Source organism: Drosophila eugracilis, unplaced genomic scaffold (assembly GCF_018153835.1).
Source record: "Drosophila eugracilis isolate 14026-0451.02 unplaced genomic scaffold, ASM1815383v1 contig_2159, whole genome shotgun sequence".
NCBI lineage: Eukaryota > Metazoa > Arthropoda > Insecta > Diptera > Drosophilidae > Drosophila > Drosophila eugracilis.
The window spans coordinates 306,460-327,872 of NW_024573043.1; the positions used below are offsets into that span (position 1 = coordinate 306,460).

Here is a 21,413-nt window from a genome sequence, read left to right on the forward strand (position 1 = left end):
CCCCGCTTGCCTCAATTTGGTTTTAAGGATTACAAGTTCTCGCTGCCTCTTAAACGATTACATTTTACATTTGCGCTTTTAGGTCACACACAAAAAATAATCATAATAATAGTTAGTAATCATATTCAAATATACGCGTTTTCTGGCTTCACTGTACCTTTGCATATAAGGTTATATATATATATGTATATTCCTTTGTAATTTACAAAATTTATTTGCATTAAGATCATTTGGTTTGTTGTGTATCAATTTCGTTTGATTTGTTTTCAGTTTTCGTTAGGTAATATTTGGATAGGTTATATCGTTATCGTTATGGTTATTAACTTTAATCGTATAGTACAACAGTTCATGGCATTACGTCAACTACTAACGCTGCTCTAAGTAGGAAAATATGCCTTGATTTTTGTTTCGCATTTAAAAAAAAATAAGGAGATAATCAACAGAACAAAAAAAATAAGGGCAATAGTTTCGTTATTTTTCCAAGATCATGGCTGGTTGGCACTGGTACATAGCAGACAGACCCCGCTGTGTGTTGTAGTTAGTGTGTGTGTCTGTGAGTGTGTTTTATGTGAGCATTGAGCATTTCGTAAGCAACCATTTTTAGTTCTTTGTCGAGGGTATGCGAGAAACAAACAATTAGAATCGTAACTACTAAACCAACGCGCGCTACGCAAATTGCAATAAACAAATTTCAAAAACTTCACTTAATTATGCTAAACGCTAACGACTGTTCCCACATTACGCTTGACTCAAATACTACAAAAGAATAATAAGAATGAATAAACAAAAGGATGTGGAGCAGTCAAAGCGAGCGCCCCCTCAAAACTAAGTCGTAGAAATTAACTTAAAACTAATCCAAAAAGTGTATCTGCATTATCGTGTTACTACTTCTGCGTCGATGACGAGCCCGATACCGTTACCGCTTGCGTTGCTGCTGCTGTTACCGCTGCGGATGATGTTGCTGCTGCTGCCGCTGATGTAGTGGCACGTGTTGAATTTGTCTGTGATCCTGCCGCAGGCTTCGGCTTTTGTTGCTGCTGCTGTCTCTTGTGTGGCGCCAGGCCTGAATTGCTACCGCCACGACGTAACTCGTGCTGTGATCCCTGATTGCGATTTGCCACCTGCGGCTTGTTGCCCAGGGATCCGCTACGAATGCGCACTGTGCTGCTGCCAAAGGAGCCTGTGCGTCTGCGGTTCTGATTGTAACCGCCGTATCCCTGCTGATACTGGTGGTGTTGCTGCTGCTGTTGTTGTTGCTGCTGTTGCTGCAACAACCTACCGACATAGTCGCTGCGATTTGTGATGGTAGTGTTTAGGCGACGACCTCCAGCCGTAATCACAGCCGTGCCCTCGCTCTCGGACACACTGCGGTGCCGGTTGAGCTGGCGTCCTGGATTTAAGCTGCCCACTCCTTGCAGCATCTCATTGATCTCCGGCTCCACCACGCGGAAGTCTTCAATGTTCTTGAAGCTCTTCAGGTACTCGGCCAGCTTAGGCTGCACCTCCAACTTTTCGCCGTTTTTGTAGTACTTCAGGAAGGCCCAGAACTTCTCGAGGCCGTACAGTTGACCTGGCGAAAAAATTGAAAATTAGTAATGACAACTATTTGAATTAGGGAAATATAGTATCAAAGGTAAGTTATCTTTGAGTACTTTCTTCGAATTCCCAAACAATTCCTACCTGTTTCATAATCGGCAACTGTCTCGTCCTGGAAATCCTGATAGACATTGGGTCTGAACTTCTTCTCCAAGCCGTATGAGAAGAACCGGAAAAGGCACTCTAGACCGTAGCGGAAGCCATTGCCGGCATCCTCCAAGGCCAGCGAACGGAACTCGTTGTACATGCTCTTGTTGAAGTTCTCGCGCAGGAAGAACGACCAGAAGCGGTACAAGGTGTTCATCTCCTGCGACTGACCGTATCCCAAACGGCGACGCTCCTTGAGGCAGCGCGAATGGTACTTGTGGTAGACCTGTTGAGTAAAGTTGTTCTCCTTGAGCAGCGCATGCGATGGATGCTGGAATATGGGCAGCGACTGTGGCACCGATGATCCAAACGATCCGTACGATGAGGCGGTGGGCGAAGTGCCCGCCGAGGATCCCATCGAAGTGGTGCGTGGTCGGTGCTCCACGGTGTCGAGCAGCCAACCGACGTGAGCCTCCACTGGAGGATTGGCGGTGTGACGGAGTTTCCTCTTCCTTGGCGTTCGTGGATCAATGGAGTGCGAGTTAGGAGCAGCATAGAAGCGGGCACGTCGAGATTTGAGAGTGTTGTTCAGCGTGGAATTGAGAGTAGTGTCACCCACAAGGGTTTCATCAAGATCCTCTTCAAATGGCGGTGGTGGTGGCACAACCTGTTGTGGCACCACAGATTTGTTTCGACCAACGGCCAGCTTTTCAAAGTCCGCCTGGGAAATCACATTGACAGTCTTGTAGTCAGTCACCACATTAGTGGTTGTCCACAGATCTTCCTCGTAGTTAACCAGACCATCGTTGATGATGTTCTCCAAATCCTGGGTGATTTTCGTGCGCGATGTAAAGTCAGCGGTGCGATCGTATCCCTCGTGTTTCGGAGCCCGACCCACTTGGGCGACAATCAGCAGCTTATTAATGTCACGATCGGCAAACTCGTAGTCGGACTCGTCGTCGTCGGAGAAGTTTTCGGTAAAGTTGTTGATGCGTCCGGTTCCAGGGGGTAGGGGGTCCATTAGCTCCTCGTCAAACTGGAAGTCTAGTTCTTCCTTTTCGGCATGGCACTGAGCGGATGGCGGAGCAGCTGTTTTGGATGAGGATTTGGAGTGGGTTTTGGAGTAAGCAGCATTGCCAGATTTAATGTTGTTGTTGTTCGTTGTGGATGTAGCGGTGGAAGTGGTGGTGGTTGCATTGGTGGCTGAGGAAGCTTTGTTGGTGGTTACACACACAGTGGCTGATGATGAGGCGTTGGATGGGGCGTTGTTGGACGTGGACTTGGACGTGGACGAGGTGTTGTTCGTTTTGACATTGTCGTTATTGTTGTTGTTGAGCGTTTGTGAAAGCGGTGGCTGTTGTTGTTGTGGTGGTGTAGTAGCGTTTTCTTTGATAGCATTTGTTTTGGAGCGTCTCTTTACCTCTTTCCACAAGCCCTCCGGCTCCGCCACCAAAGCAGCTGCCCCAGCTCCCTTGCCCGCTGCAGCAGCAGATCTCTTGTCCGGCGTCGAACTTGACTTGGGCTTCACACTCTCTGCCAGTCCACTTAAATGTCCAGCCAGCTCAGCGGCACCGCCCTCCACTTGCTGGGTCAGCGCACTGATCGCATTCACAGAGTTGAGAGCCGCAATGGTTGAAGATCTCTGCTGCTGCTTATCCTGCAACATCTTGGGCACCAAATTTTGGGAGTTCCGTGGCACCGGCGGCGGCGGAATGCTGCTCAGCGGCTTAGCGGCCATCGCCGATGTTAGAATGGGCGGCGGCGAACCGACCTCAGTCTGCTCCTCCAGTTTCTCATGCCCCTCCTGTTTCTCTAACTGTTCCTGCTCCAGCTGGCCAACAACCTTAAGTTCCCCTTCCTGAGGCTCTGCCACATCGGTAATGGGCCATGTGGTCGGTGTCGTCTTGGTACGCACCCTGTAGCCCTCGACGAGCTCCAGTTTATCCGATTCCTTGATGGCGTTCACTATCACAGAAACGTCGGTGGTCAATGCGAGAACGCGATGGAACGAGGCAATCAGGGTAACTGGGATATAGCCCTCGGGGTCCATTTTGCGGCGCAAAAAGAAGTCGCCGGTAAGATTGTCGGCGCTGAAATAGTATTCACTATATGGGATGGAGAGGAGAGAATATAGGGGTCAACAAAAAGGTTATCATGTATAGGGGATATAATGCCTTTTAGCTGCCGAGTTTAGTTTTTAACTTGGAAAATATTTTGCTTAAGGATAGGAAATTCTCGGGACTGTGAAGACTTTCTATAACTATAGTTTATAATTAATTATATCTCTGAAGTATTCCCCAAATCCAGCAAAAGGCATTAGACAAATATTTTATATGATAGGGATCTACTTACACTTGCTTCTTGATTGCCTCCTTGACGCTGTTGGCGTCCATTTCGATGTAGGCGGCGGGCACATTGCCAAAGTAATGGGTGCCCATGAGCACATATGACTGCGAGTCGGCGCCAGCGGCGTCCGCTGGCAGATAGTTGGCATACTCGCCCGAAGCTAGCAGATGGCGTGGTATGCGATGAGTCGGGCGACCTGGTCCCTGTCGGGAGAATCCGCCCCGGCCTTGCCGCCCGCCCCGGTACGGCGTCCGGTAGCGACGCGGCCCGCGCGCTGTTGACCCAGCTGCTGTTGCCCCGGCACCACCCGCTGCTCCAGAGCGCTGCTCATCGACCGCTGCTGTGGTGGTGCTGCTGCTGCTACGCCAGGAATCCACGCGCTCGGACGTAGAAGCCGCTGAGCGTGACCCGTACGGATGCCGGCCACCGTGTGGATACCGCGACTCGCCTCCCGCTCCTCCAGCCCCTGGCTGGCGGTCATGGTAGACGCGCGGCGGACGGCGCTGGTCGGCGCCATCATCGCTGAGCCGCCGATTTGGCCGGCCGCCAATCGGTTTGGGACGACTGGACTTAGCCAGGTCGATGGGCAGCGGACGCCACTTGTGCTTGGGTATCTTCTTGGTGAAGGCAGGCCCGGCAGCGGTGCCAGAAGCTCCTGCAGCAGAATTGGCCGCTGGCTCAGCGTCTCGCTGGGCTTTGGCATCATGACTCGTGCTGGCAACAGGCGCAGTTGTGGCTTGGCTGTTGCTATTGCTACTAGCGTTGCTGCTGCTTGGATTGCTGGTGCTGCTGCTTGTGGTGGGTGCGACGTTAGACTCTGTGGCAACTTCACTTGAAGTGGTATTGCTGCTGGCTGCGGCTGCTGCTGATTTGGCTGGCTGTTGTTTTTTCGTTGGGTTGCGCTTGGGTTCGTTGCTGGTGGCTTTGCCACTTCCAGAAATTCCGCCAATTAGCGTCGGCCAGTCACCAACGTTGCTGAAGTCGCTGGCCTGCAAAGGAAATGGTGAACATATTAGAATTACAGACTAGAAGAAACTTATCAATATTGAAATCTTTAGTTCTCTCAAGAAAAATTTAAATAGCTGAACTTTTCTTTCAAGGTTTTCAAAAACCTTGTAGTACTTTTTAAGCTTGTTCTTAGTTTATTTCATCAGACCCATTAAAGTACTTAGTTAATTGATTTCTCACCTTATGATTGACCTTCTTTTTGTCCTTTACCACGACTTTGGCAAGCGCATCAGCCTGACTGGCATCAACTGTAATGAAACAAGCAGTGCTGGGGTGAGTATATTGAAGTACAAGAACAGTGTTTTAAAAATAAGAAATCAGGCCATGCCAGCATCAGGTCAACAGAGAACCCGAACCCGAGAGGGATACCAGAGAGCGGGAGGCACGTGAGATGAAAACGAGAACAAGTGCGGGAGAGAACAGTCACATGGTGGTCAGGTTCTTTCATTCTCATCTCTTGGGCCAAAACAACTCCTCCATGGGGGGTAGGCAAAATAAATGAGAATTTACAAAAATAACATACATAAATAAGAGAAAATAATAGGAAAACAAAAATATTGGATGAAATGTATGTATTATATCTCAAATGTTCCTTGAATCATCCACATTTATAAAGATATTTATAAAAAACTTGTTCGACATTTTAGTTTTATATGCAAAATATGTTCAAAAATTGATCTATACGAGGTGTGTTCAAAAAGTAAGGTGACTTTTCAAATTTCGCGGGCAACATATTTTCGATTATCGTTTTTTTTGTTTTGTTATATTGGTACACTCTTCCCTAACATCTGTACCAAGTTTCAATGGAACATCCTCTTTTGTTTGGTTGTGAGAGGCGTAAAGTTACAAGTTGTTTTGCGAGCTCGGCGATTTTTTGCTATCGAAAAATATGGATCAAAGGATTTGCATCAAATTTTGTGTAAAAAATAAAATTAAGTGCTCTGAAACACTTGAAATGTTGACAGTGGCATACGGTGAAACTGTTCTGAGTAAAAAAATGTGTACAAGTGGTACAAACTCTTCCAAGATGGCCGGGAAGATGCCAATGACCAGCCTCGCTCTGGACGCCCAAGCACGTCAACAACTGATGAAAACGTTCAAGCAGTGACGAAAATTGTTTTGGAAAATCGTCGAATCACTATCAGAGAAGTTGCTGAAGATGTCGGTATATCGCTTGGCTCGTGCCATGAAATTTTTTCAAACGTTTTGGGTATGAGTCGTGTGTCAGCGAAGTTTGTTCCGAAATTGCTGAATTTTGAGCAAAAGAACCGTCGCATGAGCATCGCTCAAGAGCTGTTGAATGACGTCAACGACGACCCAGATTTACTCAAAAGGGTCATAACTGGTGACGAATCATGGGTATATGGTTATGATATCGAAACCAAAGCCCAATCGTCCCAATGGAAGAGCCCAGACGAGCCAAGACCGAAAAAAGCAAAAAATCGCCGAGCTCGCAAAACAACTTGTAACTTTACGCCTCTCACAACCAAACAAAATAGGATGTTCCATTGAAACTTGGTACAGATGTTAGGGAAGAGTGTACCAATATAACAAAACAAAAAAAACGATAATCGAAAATATGTTGCCCGCGAAATTTGAAAAGTCACCTTACTTTTTGAACACACCTCGTATATCATAGAAATATTGAAAAAAAAAAGTTGCTAAGGCCCTAGTTCTAAGACTATGTCGAGGTCGTTGGACTCTTGAGATATTTACAAGTTTTTTGGCAGTCTTTCCATTGACATACTATGGAATTTTAAGAACATTTTGTGTAATAACAAATATATGCTTAGATTTTAAGTGATATTTGTGAATACTCAAATTAATAACTATATTATTAATAACTATAACTATCTAGCTATATTTATGGCTTTTAGCCTTTTTTCCTACTTCACTTAAGATTAATTGAGTTTTGTATGGAAAATTTTCTTTCATCCACGGCACTCACCAGTTGTTGTTGTGGTTGCTGTTTCAGTTATTGGAGCTGCTGGTGGAGGTGCTGCTGCTGTTGTTGCTGCCGCGGATGATGTTGTAGCTGCTGTGCTTGCTGCTGTTGTTGTCTGTGTAGCTGTTGTTGCTCCCTGTTGCGGTTGCTGTTGTGTCTTTTTGTTGCTGGCGGTGTTCTGTGCGTTATTGTTGTTTTGGTTGGCAGTCTGCTTGTTTTGTTGCTGCTGCTGTGCCTTGGGATGTAAAACACGTTTGTCCAATGGAGAAGTTCCTGCCTTTGGGCTGCCGGATTGTTTAGCCGATATCTGTGAATATAACAACAAACACATTTCAAGAATGTGAGTTAATTTTCACAGAGTAGAGAAAGTAACATAGAAAAATGGGTAAAAATCAATGCAACTTCAACTGAACTCCCTATGCGCAGTGTCCCTAACCCAGATTTAGTTCACGACAAGGGTGGCTATCTTCTATATATACTTTAGAGAGCGGTTAATTTCTCGATTTGGCACTGGAAAATTACCTCGTTTTTGTACAAGAACTTTTAGTTTCTTAGTCTTAGTCCACTTTTAATCAGTTGTCACTGCGGGTTTTTCGCTTATCTTTGTTTGTTTTGCTTTTCATACAACACTTTTGCTATAACTAGCAATTAGCACAGTTGTTGTTGCTGCTGCCGCTATTATTACTTTTATTGGGCCTTTAGCTTTATTTAAACAATTGCCTGGTAATTCTCAACGAGTGGTGCGTCCGTTCTCTCGAAACGTTGGATGAGTTCTGTGCGATAGCGACAGTTTTTCGGTACGAATATGCCTCCGCCTCTTAATCTCTCTCTCTCGCCCTTCCTCTCTCTCACTCCACACTGTTCGCTGTCCACGCGCTGGCTACGTGAGCAAAAACGAAGACGACGATAGCACAACAACAAAGGCAGAGGCGGAGGCATAAAGCACAAACACAACAACTGGTTTTACAGCGCAACATAAAAAAGGATACAGTAAGGCTTCTGTTCGTGAATAGACAATTTGAAAATGTACAATCGGGACTTCTCTTTTCTTTTCCTCCGCTAAGTACCAATAACAAAGTTTAAAATGGATATAATTTTCATATATAAGAGATCGTCTTGAATGCTTATTTGTTTTTTTCATCTAAAGAAGTACCACTGTATCCCCAGATCCAAAACAAAAACAAAACAGAAAACAGCCGATGCGCCGGTTCATGGATGCGTGAGAGAACGAGTGAACGAGTGAGCTCTTTGCCGGCGAGAGAGTAGGCGCAGGGCACCCTGTAAATGTATCTGAACCTTTCTGTGTATGCAACGGATACAGGTTTTCGCTCAGTGTGCGTACGTGCGTTTTATTTTATCGTTTTGTTTTTGTACGCATTTTCTATTAAAGTTGTTTTGATCGGCATCGAAAGTTCACGCACCCACAATTCAAAGCAAATAGATCGAAACAGGTGATACGCATATCTCCATATTAAGCAAAACCTAACGATTATAAACATAAACATTAGCCATCTCACTCGCACACGAGGAAACTGTGTAACGCAGCATAAAAAAGAGGCAAAACAAAACAACATGTGATTTTCGGCACGTAGGCCATGCGAAGGAGAGTCGAAAAGTGGAGAAACGTGGTGGGAAAACTTCAAAACAATGAGAGAGGATGAAAGAAGAGAGAGAGTAAATCGAGATGTTGCTTAAATGGTCCAATAAAAAATATTGTACAAACAAGTACAGATAAAAAAATCTTATTAAAATCGAAGTTCGAAGAAAAAAAATACTGTAAAATATTTAAATACATTTAAAGAAGTAACACTCCTAAAACATAAGTAAAGTGTGAATAATTTTTGTTTATTTCCTTTCTATCAAAGGCTTTATTTCCCATATCATTAGAAACTTGTAAGATATAAGTTTGACCTTAAAGCACTATCAATTCATATGCCATAAAACAAAGCTGAAATGACTTTTCATAAACAAGATACGGAAAATTACAGAATTTTCGTGAGTTTTTGCTTATATTCAATCCTATAATTATGATATAAATGTAAGCAACTTCTTAAAATTAGAAGAAATTAACAAAACATATTCCTTACATCCATTTTAACCAATGAATATATCTATTTTAAAAGTATACACTTATGGACAAAATAATAGGTGTGTTTTATTTTTCATTTTTAACTTTTTATTTCTAAGTCATGCTTTCTCCAATCAGCTCAAAACAAAGTTTTTTTAAAACGTATATTAATTGTCTTTAAAAGAAAAAAAGAAACAATACTATAAACCTTATCATTAACAACAGAAGTAGATTTTTTCCTAAATTGGAAATTTTTGGCTGGACACAATAATAGGTGTAAGGAACTAAACGTTTAAACTAAATGGATATTTCACTATTTTTGATCTTTTTGTACATTAAGTTGAGTATGTAGCAGTTAGTAGCCGGTATACTCTCCATTATTTTTGAGAACTTTCTCCATTCGTCTTGGCATGGATGATATCAGCTTGCGACAAGTTCCAATTGGGATGGAGTACCATGCTTTTTGGACAATATCCCAAAGTTGGTTTTTATTTTGACACGAGGACCTTCCTACCTCTCTTTTGAGTTCACCCCAGAGATTTTCGATGGGATTTAGGTCAGGGGATTGACTCGGCCATTCCAGAAGATCCACATTTTGCTCACGAAACCACTCCCTGACTAGTAGAGAGGCGTGTTTTGGGTCGTTATCCTGCTGGAACTTCCATAAAATTGGCATATTATCCTCAGCATATGGCAGCATCACTGTCCCCAATAAGTCTCTGTATACGAATCTGTCCATTATTCCATCAATGCGATGAATCGGACCAACACCATTCCATGAAAAGCATCCCCATACCATTAGGCTACCACCTCCATGTTTTACAGTCTTACATGTGTACTTGGGATCAAATTCTTTGCCTTTCGGACGGTGAACATTCCTTTTAGCATCATTTCCAAATAAATTTATTTTGGTTTCGTCACTCCAGAGAATGTTATGCCATTTTTTCTCACCCTCCGGTCCTGACCAGGCTTTACGATCTAGAGCAAATTGTTTCCCCATCTTTTTATTTTTCGGCCGAAGCAAAGGAACTTTGCGGGCAATCCTACCTGGTAGGTTTGCCATTGCCAAACGTCGTCGAACGGTCCGTGATGACACAAAATTTCCAATTTCGTTGGAAATCCTCCTGGAAGACTTGAACGGGTCTCCTTTAACCAACTGAACCATGCGATTATCGGCCCTAGATGATGTTTTTCTGGGTGCTCCCCGAGTTTCACCTACTTTTTTCGGTTTTAACGCATTGGTTACAAAATTCTGAGATCGTTTCATTAAAACAGCAATCGATTTATATGTTTTTACTTCATCTCGGAGTCGTCGAATGAGCTTCCCCTCTTCCGCACTGCAATGTCTCCCACGGCCCATCTAATACAATTTTAGTGATTGTTAATTCCCGATTTAGTTAATTTATCGTAATACCTTACTTTCTGCAACCAAACAATTATCCTAATTAGCTTTAGATTAAAGTTTTGCTCGACACACCTATTTTATTGTCCAGGCGAATTTGCAGTCTGAGCAATAAAATATCCACAATTTTTTTCAGAAAGCTTCTGACTTCCGGGAATTCACCAAAAATTGATCGTAACAGTGTAACCATAATAAAAAAGTATAGTTTTCCCATAATATGTTATGTTTATATCAATTAAAATCGATATCCTCAAAAAAAAAAATTCACACCTATTATTTTGTCCATGAGTGTATAAATTTGTCACGCTTGTACTAAATATATTTAAACACTTTCCATGCAGTTGATCACGTATTCATCTGAACTCCAAGGATAAATGCATCACATCATGCCAATAAACTATCAACGACAGCAGCCATTAGATCATTTCGTTCTAGGTTCTATGAAAAGTAAATGGAAAATGGCAATGACTCCACGCAATTGCAAGGACAAAACATTTGAATTTCTGAATGAGTCATGAAAACTCACAGTTTTGCCAAGGAAAAAGGACTCTTCCCTATGAGTCATAGGGTTGGTAATTTTCCACTCTAATTACTGATAGAAAACGTTTTCCCACAAACATTCGATTAACGTGTGCCACTTGGCAAGCACATGTTTTGAATTCTATATTTATATACGAACATGTTTCGTATCACTTTTAGACATTTTGAACCCCCACATAATTGCTGACGTACTTGGACATTTGTCATTAGATTTTAAATACTATAAAACCTATAGGTAAGATTAAAAACATTCATTTAAATGGATGGTTGAAGGTCATTGATAGTATGAAAATCCGATTGATTTGACTTTCTAATTCTAAACAGTGATTCATTAAGAACTTTGCAATTTTAATTGTAGAAAAGTACACTTGAGTAAACAGCACAACAAACTTGAACTTGCCTATAAATAAAGCTTAAGTATCCAAAGTTTTTCGGCGTTTATTCTTGAAAAACAACACTTCTGAAGTATATTTTTAAGTATCTTGTAAGTGCACCTCATCGAGCGATCGCTGAAAGACAACTGAATCGCCTGCAATGCAAAATGACTATTTTAAATGGCATTAGGCATTAGACACATTAGAATCGGGCTAGCACGATAGCAACAACTGAAATCGTATAAAAATACGACAAAGAGAAGTCAAAATAAAGGCAAACAATGACCGAGAGCCGGGCAAACGTGCAAAAAGACCCACATTCTCTGGGTTCTCCAAGTCAACAGTCGCGATTTGCTCGTAATCAGTTTGAGGTTATAGTGCAGGCGGGATCGGGGTGGCATATAGTATACGAGGTGTGTTCAAAAAGTAAGGTGACTCTTCAAATTTCGCGAATTTCAAATTTTTCGATTATCGAAACCTTTTAGAAGTTATACGAGGTGTGTTCAAAAAGTAAGGTGACTTTTCAAATTTCAAATTTTTCAAATTTTTCGATTATCTTCAGTTTTGGGAACAAGAAAAAGTCACATGGGGCCAAATCCGGTGAATATGGTGGCTGAGGCATTATTGTGGTGTTGTTTTTGGCCAAAAAATCCAAATCCTTTGATCCATATTTTTCGATAGCAAAAAATCGCCGAGCTCGCAAAATAACTTGTAACTTTACGCCTCTCACAACCAAACAAAAGAGGATGTTCCATTGAAACTTGGTACAGATGTTAGGGAAGAGTGTACCAATATAACAAAACAAAAAAATCGATAATCGAAAAATTTGAAATTCGCGAAATTTGAAGAGTCACCTTACTTTTTGAACACACCTCGTATGTATACCCCTTTTTTGAGGTTGCGAGTCGGTCGACGGGTCTTTCTGCGTCTTAGGAAATAGAAAAATACGAGCAGAATGCAAAAAACCAGTCAATAATGCCGGCCGCAAAAGACGTTATGTAAAATAGTGTAAAAAACATTCGAAAATCAAAACAGAAAACGTGCTCGGCCAATCGAGGGAGCAGAAAAAAAGATAGCGATACGCGACTGCAAAAAAATGTATATATATATATAGCGAACGAACAAGTACCCACAATCAGCTCTGCTTACATGAATAATAATAAATATACTAATACTAAAAGAATAATTGAGATTACTGAAGTCGAGATGATAGACTAAAAGCTACCTCGTCTATCGCAATAAAGATAGAGATACAAGCAATCAGTTTCTCTACAACATCCTTAAAAATTCCCAAAATACCTATAATATCCATGGTATAAAATAATATATTACCATATATCTTCGGTACATTATTATATCAAGTTATTGGCAGTTTCCTAATAGATGGTGATTATTCAAGATCCTAAGACAGAAAATAGTTAGTCAAGGTAATATTCCCAAGAACGTAGAATACACCTTCGGCACTCCCCATATAATGGGTAAAAAGGTCGCCCAGCTTTAAACGTAAACAATTTAATGACCATTATTCATCTTACTTTTTTTCTATTTATAGTTTTATTCGTGAGCGATTAGGCCGGCAGAGAGGCGAGGAGAGACCCAAGAGTCGAGTCTTTTGGATCCGTGGCGACGAACTCCAGCGACACCGATAACAATAATACACCCAGTTTATGGGGGGGTGTGTGCGAAAAGTTGTTTACATTCAACGTGGTCGAACAACTTTATTTAATGCGTAGCAGCGAGCTTAGGAACATAACTCTTATCGAGGCTCCACAGCACAGAGAGAGCGAGGTAAACAAGAGCAGAACAAATATGCTCAAGAATATTGAATAAATTCCACATTCAACATTTGTTTGTGAAAGTAAAACAGCTGCCGTCTTGAGGGTTTTCTATAATTTACGAATCAATATTTGAGGTAGTCTTCTCTCTATCACCTCATGGTTTTGTAATCAAACTCATTTGTCACGCCGTAGACTATCAATTGGAAATATATAGAGTAAATCTCATAGATTACTTCCTATCAGCAGTTTGAGTAACTGAATGGAACTTATATAAAAGGCGTTTGCACTGTGACCTTCACTGTGCTTTCATAGTTTCGCCTATATTAACCTGAAAAGGCTGGAAATTGTTGCGCAAAAAATTAGTTGGGTCACTTTTCCCCCGCAAATAATTACCTAAAAGATCAGCGAGTAAATACTTGATAAGGAAATGAGCTAGCGCTTCTCTAGTGTCAATATAATCAAGATATTAAATGCACTACGCAACAGGAAAGTAAAAATTTAAAAATTTACAAGACTTAAAAAATGTTGCAATTTGTTTGTTTTATTTTCAATTATTAAATCATAAACAAAGGTTATCCAATAGGTTTTTAAGTATAAATTCCTATCTACTTTTTTCAGTCTGCTTTGATTGCAGCGGTTAAGTAACTCAAGAAGGTATTCAAGAGATGTATTACAGCACTGGTTAGTAATCTCATTAGTTACTTCATCGATTACTAGAACGTGTTATTGTAACATTGGGCAAAAATCAATACCAATATGTATTATAAATAGGGTATTCCTTAAGTTTTTTTAAAGGTTTTAACAAAAATATGTAATTTCTATAAAAGAAAAAGAGGAGATTGTAAAATAATCTTATAAAAATATAGCACCACAAGAAAGAGGCTCGATCGTTGCATTAATCTGTACTATATATATATATTTAAGAATATTTTAAGATTTTCCTCTTAGCGACAAGGGAAAAATCTTGACGAAATGAACAAAGAACTAGGAAGAGCAAGCAGTGCTCTGGCAAAGAAAGAAAAGCGAATAAAAATCTGATATAAAAGGCAAATATTATATATATTTCGAACAAAATCCCTCAGTATCAGAAACAAAGATGAATGCAACAAGGGAAATATTTGAAAACACCTTGGGATTTTCCGAAAGCAATGCGAATGGAAAAGTACAACTCCAAACAAATCTGATTCACTGATAAGAAGCTTACGAGGCCTGAATTTCACATGTTCAGTTTGAAATACGAATAACAATGCAACGTGATATCTGACAAAGGGAAACAACAACAAAAACCAGAACGAAACGCCAACGTAATTGAGACAAATTAATGTTATTAATCTCCGGTTGCAGCTGAATGCCTAAAAATAGAATGTTACATTGCGAAAGCTGTTTGTCTCTTGGATCAATAATAACTATGCAAATATCAGAGATCGTTGGGTTTTAATGGGGCTAAAATAATGACTGTTCAGAATAATGACACAAATTACGTTCAAATAAATAAATAGATTAATATTTATATTGAAACAAGTTTAGGTTGCAAGAATTTGTTTTGATTTTTTACTTTGATAAACCGTAAAAAAGGTATAAAAATAAAAAAAATAAAATATTTCAGTACTATTTAATTTTGCTATTTATAGCTCTTAATAATAATTTAATTTAATTAAATTTTGAAATATAAATTCAATACTATTTTCTTTAAATACATTTTCCTAACAGAAATAGAAACGACACACATTTGAGATCTCAATTGAAAATAGAGGTCTCTTCTTCTTCTAGGCACCCATAAACTTTAATTAAGTTGTTAAGATGATTGCATATTTACTTTCGTTTTCATGTTTGTTATTGTTTTGTTTTGCTGAATGAAGAGAGCGCCAAAAAGAGAGAGCTGTTTCTTATCACTCTCTTTGCAAATCAGCCTTACGCTACGTAAAGCAACGTAACGTGAGCAGGAGAGAGCGAGAGGGCCGCAGAGAGGGCGCTTTCCACTCGCGACGTTAGAATATCAACAAGTATATCAAGTTTTAACTTCCACGTCGGCGGCACACGCGATTTCCAGCCTTCCAGCTGTAGATGTGTATATTATTCAAATTTGGTTATTTATTCTTTTCCAACCGCCTCGCAACAGCACCGCACTGGAAATTTCACCACGTGGTGAGTTTGTTAACACGTGTCGTTCCAGCTGTTTACGTTTCGGCCTATGAATTTCTTACTTTCCGATCGCACTTCCTAATGAAAAACACTGAAAATTAGTGGGAGTGTGTGCTTTTTTTCCATCCGCGAACTCTTCCAGGGCACACGTCAACGGCAACTGGCAACGCGGAAAAATAAATGAGAAAAACAAATTTGAATTGCTGCCCTGCAACGATGCCGCTGCTCAGCTGCACCTCTGCCGTCGTTCACGTCGCTGTCAGCGCTATGGGCTAAAAAACAAGAATCGGAGCTAACCAATTTCACAAGCAACACTTTTTTAAACCTCTAATTAAGCTTGCAAGACATGTTTCTCAGGCTTCTTTCAAAAAGTTTAAAAGTTTATACGAAATTTCATATTTCATTTCAATTATTTGAGAAATTCCTTAAAATCTCTGGAAAGTTAAAAAATAATATGAAAACTACAAATTGTATTTTTTGTATCCCAAAAACTTTTAAATTTTGTTTTTAAGGTAGAGAATTGGTAAATTCTAAAAAATACCCTTTGCACCATTATCTAAAAAACCACCACATTGCATGATTAAAAATGAGGCATTTTAGTTTATGGGATTTACCTGTTATAAATTAAATTAGTTTAATTGTTTATTGTTATGTTCATCTGCATCTATTCAATTAAATTGCAATTATCCAACTAGAAAATGGATGTAAATAATTAAATCAACAATTTCACTTACTCTATCAAGTTGTCCTAACTAATCCATCACTTTGTTACTAGCTAAACCTTAGTTTTCACTCTTAATTAAGAGTACTGTGGTAATATCACAAATAAGATCCGAAAAATTAATTAAAGATTAATTAATTAAAAATTTATTTAGAAAAAGCTTGTTTTTACGAATTTTGATAATATTCAAATCTATTAAAACCACTCAAGTTCTTGAAAAGTAGAGTAGTATTATTTTTAACATTTTCTGAGACTATAGGCTAGTATTATTATTAATGGTCAGCAACTGACAGAATATCGTATTATACCCAAAATTGTAATATGTTTGCTCCCTAAGCTCACAGTTAATATTATTTTATGTTCCTAAAAGTCTTAAATTTCGCAGAAATATCAGGTATTAAGTTGCCAATTAGTTTAGTTTGGATTTGCATATGCAAAGAATGTCAAAAGTTATCGACGAGAGGTTTGCATATCCATTCAAAGTAGCACAAAACGCTTTCTAAAGCAAAGCGAATTTCGAACTCCGCTTGGCAACTAAATGAGTTTCTAAACGTGTAAACTTTTGGCTTTTAGCTTTTTCCACAGAAAGAAAATTAGCCACACCTTTTTGTAGTGTTTGTATGTCTTTCGTTCTTCTTGTTCCTCTTCTATCCCCGTTTGCTTTGGGTTCTCTGTTGATTTTGCTCTTCCTTTTGCTCACGCTTTCGTTTTGTTTGTGGGTGGCGGTGGGAGAAGGAGGAGCAAGAGGAGGGTCTTTGAATAGATAAACGACAAGCGGCTGACCTTGACATTTATTTTTAGTTGAGAAATATTTAACTTTTTCTCTCGTTCGTTGCGACACCCAAAACAGATGTGCCCATATAGATATAGAAACAATTATTGGAACATGCTTATGAATAAAACAAAAAGTAAAAACAAAAGAAAGATAGTATATATTAGATAGAGTTTGCGGTTTCATCATAGCAACAAACAAAAGTACATTACTAGGCTTGGAAAAATAACGAAAGAGAAGGAAAAAGTATGTTACAGTTTACACTGAATAACATGATCGAAATTATACAAAACCGTACTAAATTACTTCTGCCCTTATAATTAAATTAATAATTAAAGAACTATTGGTGTGTTCTTACTTAAATTTAGAAAATATTATTATTTCTTATTGTTTATGTACACAGTCTTCATCGTAACGACGACCTACTGTAATCAATTTTGTTGTTTTTAAGAAAGCGAACGAAAAAAAAATAACAAAAACACCGGCGGCAATTTTCGCTAGGATTGCGTAATAAAAAACAGCCAAGAATAAATAAAAATAAATGCAATTAAATGTTTGTTTCCCTCGATTCCCGTGTTTCGCTTTGTTTTGCTTTCGATGACAAACTGCTTGCCAGCAATTATGCAACCTGCAATTGTGTATCTATGAGATATCATTTTGTAATCGTAATCGCTTTTGTTGTTGTTTCTGTTGGTATTAGCATAACGTTGATAACGGGAGGAAAAACCACAACAAAGAGCAGAAAACGTGTTTCCAATGCGCCGCGTTGTTGTTGTTATTTCGTCTCGCCCTCTTGTTTATCAAGCGCCCCGCTTTGCCCTCTCACTTCGTCTCTGTCATTCTACGCACATTTGTTTACCAACAACCAAACACACACACTCACACACACGCACACCGAATTTAGTGGTCGTACATGTATGGACATGTTTTTCCATCATTTTTAAGACGCAATTTGGACAAATAACAAAATGAAGGGGGGAAAAAGAAATACGAGTAACAACAAAAACAAACACACAAAACGTGTACTACATTTGGGCAAACCCTAAAAACTAACTTATCGCTTTTTACAGTGGATATTCGCTAATTAGAAACTGCAGTTTTGCGTTAAATCAATATGAAGTCATTTACCATATCATATTTTATGATTTATTGGAAACCACGTCTCTACGCCTAATTTCTACTTCACAGAACCCATTAAAAGGTCTGAAACCTTTTCAGCCTTTTCTAATTTGCATTTCTAAATGTTTAGCATGGAGATACTTTTTTTGCAAATGCAAATACATATAACGGGTTTCGTTCTAATTTTCTATTTTAGCTCTTGTTTTTAGGCTGTAAGGCAAGCTACCAATCCTAGAATATTATATCATCCGAAAGATGAATACGATATATCCGAGGTATAATGATAATAATAATCAAAGATTCCATGTTTTACCTAAAAACTACAAGCCTAATCAATATTTCTGGCCAAAAAACTACCCCTTTCTAACTCCCATCAAAGATTTATGCAAAATAAATAGGTTATAATTTAATCACTCACCTTCCAGGCGTTAACCTTGGGCGGTGGTGCGGCAATGAATCGCTTGGGTGGCGGAGCTGCTCCGGCTGCACCCTTCTCTCCTGCTTGCTGATCTCCGTCGCCGGACTTGGCCTCATTGCCGCTGCTTCCGCCTCCCTCGATGCTGGCACTCGGCGAGGTGTCCTTGCGATCCTTGTGTACTTTTGGACCGCCAGGAGCAGCTGTAGAAGCTGCAGCTGCTCCTCCTGCAGCTCCGGGTGCAGCTTTGCGGGGACTACCACCGCGAGGAGCTCGACTCCTCACCGACTGTTTGCGATCGGAATCAGAGGATCCGGGGACACGTCTGCCACCAGCCTGCTGGGATTTCTGACCATCGCCACGTCCTCCGGTTGGCTGTTGATCGCGCGGCTTCTCCTTGCGCGCCTTTTTGCGATCGCGTCGATGGTGCGATAGCACCGGCACAAAGTCATTGTTATCGTCCAATTCCGATGAGTTCTCGGCAGTATTATCTCCTCCAGAGGCCGCAGCACGTTTCTCGCCCGTTTGGGCTAGGCCAACACTGCTGGTGAGTTGGGTTTCACCGGCGGCTGCCTCAGCGGCGGCGGTTTCCTCGCTCCACGACTTGAAGCTTTTCAGATTGGGCTGGTTCTCTTTATTGTCCACGGTGGTGGTAGTGCTGCTGCTGGAGCTAGTGTTTCCACCCTTTTTAGTTTCCAGGTTCTGGACTACATTGGCATACGAAGTGGTGGTGCTGCCTTCAGCGGCAACAGTGGCCACAGGAGCGGCTCCTCCCGTGGTTGGCGTTTCCTCCTTGCTGGACATGCTCGTCACTTGTGGCTGCTACTCCTGCGGTTTCTTCGACTCCGGTTTCCTCTCCAGAGTGGGCAGCAAATCCGCTGCTCCGGCTCCGGCTTCGTCAGCGGCTGATCCTCGTTGTCGGGTCGGAGGAAACTCTTGGCTGCTTCCTTGCCTGGTCAACGAGATGCGGTTGCTCGAAAGATCGGCTTCCAAACTGAAAAGGTTTGTAAGAGATACATTTGGTTGTTATTATGTCACAGTTAAGCTTTAGTCAGTTATTTTATTAAAATTGTATTTTTCGGTCGAAATCTAAAACTGTGTTAGTGGCTTATCAGTATTACGTAGAAAGTTTACTATTTTACACTAATTATTGAGATCTATAGTTCAAAACCTATTAAATTTTATGATTTCTGTATTCATAAACATTTTTGCTGAAGAAAGTAGAGATTTTTAGTTCAAAATGTACCTTATTAATTTTTAAATATATCATTATTAAAAAGAGAAATCTTTAATCAATTATATCGTTTTTATCTCTTCTAAATCACAAATATAGTACTGACTGTATTGATATATAAAACTTCAGCAAAGCTTAAAGCGCAATTTAAATAAAAATCCATAGGTAGAGTTCCTATGTATGTGTAAGTTATGAAATAAATATGTATTTATAAACTTGTAGCAACCAAAACCTAATATCAATGAACAATAAACATTCGCATTTCGCCTAGCTCTACTGTATTTATTGGGATTTTTCAATAAGATTGCGAGTTTAGCGAACTCGTGGTGTTTGTTGCTCAATTGATGGCGATTAATCTCAAGTTCGCCCATCCCACTATATTATTTATTAACTTATAGAAACTATTACAACACACACAGATACGCACACATGCACCTACACTGCACTTTGAACTTGTGATATTCTTCTTTTCGAATAGGGGGATTATTTTTGTGGGACTGCAGAAAAGCCTCCCGAGGAGTGCGGTGATTTTTTAAGAACTGGCCATCGGAAAAGCCTCTCCCCAGCGGCCTTTTTCTCAATTTTTTCAAACTGTCACGCTGCTCGGCGAATTGGATTTACTGCCACGGATTTTGCACGATTATAGACTCTATATAGGAGCGGAGAAAATTCGTAGCGAGGCACGACCAATCGTGAATCGAGAGGTATTATATTATTATGCAGCAGCCACACAGAAGAGTATTCGAGCGAAGAAGAAGAAGAAGTGAGGTTAGATTTCTGCCCCACACAAGAGGAAGAGGAAGAACGTAGGAGCGGACAGGAAGAAGAAGCAGCAGCAACACAACGCTAAACGACCAGGGTTGCAAGAATAGTGCTGTCCACTTGCCAACAAAAATCTTACGTTATGCCCTTACGTTTAACGTTAAGGGTTTAAGACAGGAAATTAAAGAGAGTAGGAGGGTATACATAACAAACAATATTTTGAAGAAAAACTGTTGTTGTTTTTCTGCAAGCTAGTAAACAAGAAACAGTATGTTTTAATTAAGCCAAAGATTATGCAATAACAAATGCACTCGTCTAACGGCCTGCATTGTTGTTAGTGCCGCCCTGGTTTGGGGTTTAAGAACAGCTGATTTTGACTGCAACTCGCCTCGAATTTCAAAAAGATGCACGCGGTCACACACACTAGCAAAGATTTTAATTTAAATACGCACCAGAAAATGAAATGAAAACCAGAATTTGAATTTTATTCCGCTATCTTTCTCACTTTTTTCTCTTCGTGTGTTCACTACGCACTTTCCGCGTGTGAATAAGAATGTGTGTGTGTGCGTGCGTGTGTTGTTATTGTTGCTTTGCTTTTGCTTTTGCGGGTTTCCTTACACACACACTCTTTCGCACTATACTCGAATCGTTGCCTCTCGCTCGCACTCACTCACGCGCTGGTAGGCAGAACGTTACGAATATTATTTATCACGTTTTCCGGCAATTGCACTCACACTCGATTCGTTTTTGGTCGCACTAATCTTTCGCCGTTCACTGGAGTTGTCAAATAACCGCAATTAATCAATTAACTGGTGCATTATACCGCCGAAAGGAAAATCAAAATCGGTTACCAGACATGTGGTTCTACGGGTCCAAAAGAAAAAGAGCAGGGTTGTTGTTCAATTCATTCGCGTTGCGTTGCGATGTATATCGTGAATGACGATAGCCGCAAATCTTAGAGATGGCTAAATTGTATCTGTAACGTTTTTTTTTTTTTTGTATTTCCAATCCTATATTTTAAACTTATTTAAAGGCAAATGAATTTTCGAACAAAAATTTATTTTGTTTCATTTATCCATGCTAATTTATTATAGCATATGAAAA

General features: G+C 40.2%; 1 protein-coding gene across 4 annotated transcripts; it reads right to left on the reverse strand.

Annotated features, from left to right (window-relative positions):
- Positions 1-147: 147 nt before the first annotated feature.
- On the reverse strand, positions 148-21,199 carry LOC108115989 (la-related protein 1). Of its 4 annotated transcripts, none has more exons than XM_017227651.2 (7): positions 20,762-21,199; positions 18,317-19,307; positions 6,986-7,289; positions 5,218-5,285; positions 4,036-5,018; positions 1,681-3,788; positions 148-1,570 (listed from the first exon to the last, which is right to left on the reverse strand). In XM_017227651.2, exons 2-7 carry the CDS (start codon positions 19,115-19,117, stop codon positions 885-887), a joined length of 4,950 nt encoding a protein of 1,649 aa, XP_017083140.2. In that variant the 5' UTR covers positions 19,118-19,307; positions 20,762-21,199; the 3' UTR covers positions 148-884. The 4 variants fall into 4 exon arrangements, with proteins under 4 accessions (XP_017083140.2, XP_017083142.2, XP_017083141.2 ...); XM_017227653.2 differs by lacking the exon at positions 20,762-21,199 and adding an exon at positions 19,987-20,312; XM_017227652.2 differs by lacking the exon at positions 20,762-21,199 and adding an exon at positions 19,975-20,312.
- Between the last annotated feature and the right edge of the window lie 214 nt (positions 21,200-21,413).